The sequence below is a fragment of the Mugil cephalus genome, chromosome 17, assembly GCF_022458985.1.
Source record: "Mugil cephalus isolate CIBA_MC_2020 chromosome 17, CIBA_Mcephalus_1.1, whole genome shotgun sequence".
In the NCBI taxonomy this organism is placed as follows: Eukaryota; Metazoa; Chordata; class Actinopteri; order Mugiliformes; family Mugilidae; genus Mugil; species Mugil cephalus.
This window is the reverse complement of record NC_061786.1, coordinates 18,110,362-18,115,998: the sequence shown is the minus strand read 5'-3', so window position 1 is coordinate 18,115,998 and position 5,637 is coordinate 18,110,362. Positions and strand designations below refer to the sequence as shown.

The 5,637-nt window shown below is 40.5% G+C and overlaps 1 protein-coding gene across 8 annotated transcripts in view; it reads right to left on the bottom strand.

Annotated features, from left to right (window-relative positions):
* Positions 1-479: 479 nt before the first annotated feature.
* The window catches only part of dtnbb (dystrobrevin, beta b), a 33,062-nt gene continuing 27,904 nt past the window's right edge, over positions 480-5,637 (bottom strand). For all 8 annotated transcript variants that reach the window (XM_047611170.1, XM_047611168.1, XM_047611169.1 and 5 more), the window contains 3 exons: positions 5,386-5,475; positions 5,147-5,200; positions 480-3,891 (listed from right to left, as the gene is read on the bottom strand). In XM_047611170.1, the coding sequence (XP_047467126.1) occupies positions 3,866-3,891; positions 5,147-5,200; positions 5,386-5,475 (170 nt within the window). In that variant the 3' untranslated portion in view covers positions 480-3,865. The remainder of the gene's footprint in view (positions 3,892-5,146; positions 5,201-5,385; positions 5,476-5,637) is intronic.

Genomic DNA, 5,637 nt, shown 5'->3' with positions numbered 1-5,637 from the left:
ACTGACAATGAGACAAGTGGGAAACATTTGTTTGATTGCTCAGACTGCGCACACAAAATGGGAGACAGGGGAACGTACAGTAACTAAGTGGTAGAGGAAATAGTCTTTTAATTAAATAAAAGTTTCAGCAGTCTGGGAACCCATCAGCGATCATCTGATACCCTTTCCTCTAGGGGGGTGGAAACAGTCCAGCTCTGTAAACCCATCATTGCTCAGACTTCAGATGTAAGAACGGAGTTAAATTTGTGAAACGACTTCTATGAAAGAATGATTTCATAAGAAGTCAGTTTACACTCACCCAACACTTTAGGGTTTAGGGTTAAAAAATGCCATCTGCTAGCTTTCCTGCCTCTTTTTCTCTCCGCACGCAACCAATGCTCTCTCAACCCCGATGGGTCATTACTTCTCGGACTACAAATGGAAACCCAAAGGCTTAGACTATACAAAAAAAAAAAAAGAATCACAAGAGCAGCCAGACACATATTTTAAATCTTTTTAATATATCTCACATTTGATTTATTTACAAAAGACAGTGGCTTTGTGACATAAAACTATGTTTTGTAAAATCAACATGAGAAACAAATGAGTACCAGAAGCATAACCGTACAGAACACACACATAGATAAATAACATCAGGGGAGCACTGTTGTCGAGGGTCGGACCCTCTCTGCACGTCGTCTCGCTGCAAACGATAAAAGGATCACAATGTACGCACCTCTAGTGTTTTATTCGTGTGACCCCGGGTTTTTGGTGTGACGGGGTCCACGTACAGTATTGCCTCCGCATCGGTTAAGATGACATCAGTGACTTGTCAATCAGCAGATCTGGAATGTGTTTTCTATTTTTATTAGCTATTAAGTGTGAGTTTTTCCAGCAGATTTTCAGCAGCAGGAAATCATTAAATACAAACAACCCCCCCAGGCATTCTGTGAATAAACTATGGGCAACGACATACTAATGCAGATATATATATATATATATACATATATACCTGTGACGTGTATGACACACAATGTCTGCAAACGGTTTGGCACAAATGTAAAGGCTGAGCGTAAGTTTTCCCCCGGAACACGTCGAATAAATAAATAAAATCTCTACAAATTCACAAACTCTGACATAAAGGCTGATAGGTCGTCTTATTTGCTCACGTTATACAGCACTTTACAGAACAGCTACAGGCACAAACTGAAAGAACAGAAAGTTTTGCATTCAAATGCGTGGTCAGAATGATGGGGAAGACGGCGACTCTTTTGATATTTATCATTAATGGACTCGTGCCGTTTTAAATTTTAAACAGCACTGGTTGCAGAATTTTAAACCGTTGTACCAGCTAAATATCAATTTATATTTGGGCAAAGTGTGCAAGTGAATCTGCATTTTTGACAAACTCATTACAATGACTACACTCCACTAATAAAACCGGAATAATAACAATAATGATAACAAACAGCAGAACTGAATGAAAACATCACATTTAGAACGACATTAACAGAAGAGCTTCTTTTTTGTTCTTTTTCTTGACACAGTGTAACAGGTTATTGAAACCTTCAACTTAGCTTATAGGATAGGCTTAATATACAAATCTCAAAACAACAGAAAACCATCAGTTCAGTCATATCGAACCCACTGCTTCCTTTTAGAACCGAACGCATCGCTCTGAAACAGCCCCCAAGACCTTTACCGCGTTGCGCTCACTAATAACCAGGCATTGCTCATATTCATTTGAGACGAGTGGCTTCCCTGAAGGGACGAAAACATTGAATCAGAAGACGTAAATGTAAAGGTAACTTAAGACCTGATCATCTCTGCGTGACTCCCCTCTAACCGCTAACCTTTGCAACAAACGGACGACTCACTTTGCTTTTCCGCTTTTAGACACAAATTCACACGCACACACACACACACAGACAAACTATATCCATGCTTCACCAAATAGCACTTCAGAAAACACCTCACTCCTCCTTCTGATCCGTATTCCTCACTGCACGTTTAATCACTTGCTGTTGTTCTCCGCTAAATATATTTAAAGAGTCCAAAAGAAAACAGGTAAAACGACGGTAAAAATATAAAAACTGCTTTGGGATGTCTCCACGTAATCTTACAACGGTGATCCCAAGCATGTCTGAGGAGTCGTTTTGGAACTGAACCCTTCATTTTTAATCACCTTTAACAACCTTTAACCTCATGTGATTTCTTACATTTATTAAGGACATTACGAGCATATTTTCCCCCTGCAGTCCCTGAGCACCTATCTTCATTGCACATACACGTTTTCAGAATACTGTTATTAACTAAATAAAGCTATCAAAGCATTTTCTACTTGCTCACTACGACCTTAACACCTACTCTATAGGTGTTCGTTTTGTAACGCACAGCTAAAACTCCTAATTCATAACCGTCTAGCACCCTGAAGGGGCGTACCTATACTTTTAATTAATAAATACCGGGGCCACCAGCTAGTCAGTGTGCTGCGTCGAGCCTTACAGCGCCCTTCAGGTGATTCGGTGAAACAACGAGACTTATTGTGGTTTGTAGTAGCCCCTCGGTTTTTTTTAACCGTGCAGCCCTCTTATTTGCAAGGGTGGCTCGTAGAGAGCACATTAGCAGCAGAAAAGTGTGAGACTCGAGTGTGTTTGCGTGCACGCAGTATTCTGGACAGCAGCTTGTGAATGCTCCACTGGAAATAGCTGCGACTATTATTTTTAAATGTTTGTGTTCTTGCCAAGAATTGGAGGAGAAGATCGATACCACTGTCGGCTCCGTGAGGTCGATGTTTGAGCAACAGCCTGCAGACTTTTAGCTTAGCAAGAAAAAGACAGTGAACATGAGCGAGCTAATGGTTGGCTTGGCTATGATTCCGTTGTTTAATCTACAGTATAAAAATAAAAGAGTGTAAAACAATTTTTTTGGTTTTGCTTGCAACTTTCACGGTAGCCACAATCCCTTCTGTATGTAACCCCTTTGAAATCTTTCATTTATACATTTCAGGTGTAATTATAATCATTAAGCTAGATTTTGTGGGGGATTTGTGCTTTGCTAGTTCTTGTCCGGGAGTAGTGACTTCCCAGATGCTCGGCAGGTTCCCGACAGGGATGACAAGATTAAAAACCGTTCTGGAAAACCCAGACCAGCTGTTTCTCCTGCTTTCAATGATATTCTTTTTATCTAATTTATGGCAAGAAAATTAATTAATGTCTCAAAATCGTACCCTAAGCTGACGGACATTAGCGCATATCCTGGCTACTGCGAACTTCAACCTCCAGAATACGGATGTGCAGGTAAACACACTCAGTGTGAGCTCTGAGGCAGGACATTTCTGACACCCCAGTTGTCATCATAAACCCACAGAAAGCTGGCATAGCATGGCACAGTACCTAAATCCAGACATGAGTGCAACTTCATGCAAAAAGGACTGAGACAGAAACAGGAAATGCTAGCGCTAATCATATAAAAAGCAGTGAGAGGGAACGTGTGGTGACAGGAGGTCTCCGTCATGTCGGGGCATTCCCAATGTCACGTGTTTACAGTATTATTATATACAGAGTGATCTGCTGCAATGGAACGGTTGGGAGAGAAAGCACAGCAAGCCATTCCTTAGCAGTCATGAGGGAAATCATTGGGTACTTACAGCAGTTTTTGTTTACAGGACGACATACACACTTGCTAATTAGACACGTCTTGCTACCTGCAAGGTGTCAAGAAACATTTTTTTCACATAGTGAAATCCCGTTAGATTACAGCATGCATTACTCTACGTGCTAATGCCAGGGGGTTCTTGTTGTTGTTGTTGTTGTTGTTGTTGTTACTGAGTCTTCCCAGGTGATGACCGTATGTCCTTACAGGATGGGATGGTGCTCTCTTTCCCTCAGTGCTTGTGTACTCTGACTGTGCCTGGATACACAAACAGAAGAATATATTTAGTGCTGGAGACGACCCATAGAGCCTGGATGAATTAGTAAAAAATGACTAAGGCTATTTTTGGATGGCAGCAGTAGCCCATTACAAAGAGCCAAACAAGTGTGTTATTGGCCGATAAAAGCGCCATGCAAATATTTAGCTGCGGCCAACACATTCCAGTCCAACAAATGAAGAAACAACCCAGTCATTATTGGCACCAGCTGTTGTTTATATATTTATAGAAAGTACTTCAGGAAATTAGTTTCTTGAGTTGAGGGCAATTGTTTGGAAGTCAAGAGCAGCTGTGTTTGGAATGATTTAGTTGATCCTGTTAAGTGAAGGTTATGGTCACACTCTCTCAGATAATGAGTTGTTTTCTTGTGGTTACCTTGAAATAACAATATGTTTTTTTTATATGATTGCACTATAAAAACGTGGCGTCGTTGTGCGTCGTCATTGCTGGTTGCATTGCTACAGGTGCACCAGTGAGATAACGTCACCAAAGCCAACAGGTTTAAAACTATACTATGAAATACAGAGAGCTTTATCTGGCACTGCTTAGATTACGAGCTTGAATGTAACAATCATTTATATGTGGACAAGTGTGTAGGACTTGGATTGGACTTGGTTGCATGTTTTCGTTAGCTTAGAATTCATCTATATAGGGGGTGGGTCAATTTCCACTGAGCATGCCAAGTTTCAGCTATAACCTAGGATGGAAGAATCAAGCATTGACTCTAGGGTCATTCACGTATTTACGTTGAAGCGGTGGCCACTGTAAGTTCTCTTAAATCCCTGTAAAGGTAGGTGTTAGGGAAGGGTGTTCAGTTGGCTGCAATTTGCAACCTCACCACTAGGAGTCACTAACTCCTACACACTGATTCTTTAAAAGTAAGGAATAATTAAGTAATTAATTAGGAAATTTAGCTGGATTGACTCACTGAAAATGAATTTATTAGTTGTTATCTCTAAAGCAAGTTAAGGAATATTGAGTTAGTACAAAAAAATATGTGTGTAGGGCGCAACCTGGGCTCCTGATGGATGTTACTCAAGTATAATATAATGTTAATTCATGATAATCCCTACATTTTGTGTTTTGCTTTACTAAAAAAAAATAATAATAATAAAGGAAGGAAATATTGCATGTTTATGTTTTGGCCATATTCTGTTCTGTGTGACTGTGACTGGCTGTGTGACTGACAGCTTCAATTAGGGAACGATGTCTTTATCGGTAAGAACTGAAACTCGCCTCTGTCTCCACCGTTCCTCATGTTGGTCTCCTCTTCATCCCCCCCGTCATCTACTTTAAAAAGCAAACACAGAAAATGTCAGCACTATTTCGTCATCATGTAAAGTCTCAGTCATATAAAGTGAAATATCATAGCTGCGATATTCCTTTCAAAGAAATTCCTCTTTGACAGGTGGAGAGTAGAAAATCTAATCCAGATGGGGAAAGCTGAAAGCCTAAAACATGTGGTTTAGACTAACCAGAGTGGAGCTCTTTCACCAGCGATGACATGGTGTTTGTGATTGAGTCAGCAGCAACTAAAAGATCATTCCGAAGATTTCTAGGTACACCTGTGGAAGAGAGGAGGGGAAGCACATGCATCGTACTGTGTGAATGTATCACCAGGAAGTCATCATTTGAAATTGGGAGTTACAGAATTAGTCGGAGCCTTCCACGTTATGCCTGCCGTTTGTACTGAATGCTCTTTGTTTCAGGTGTGGATTCAGACTCAC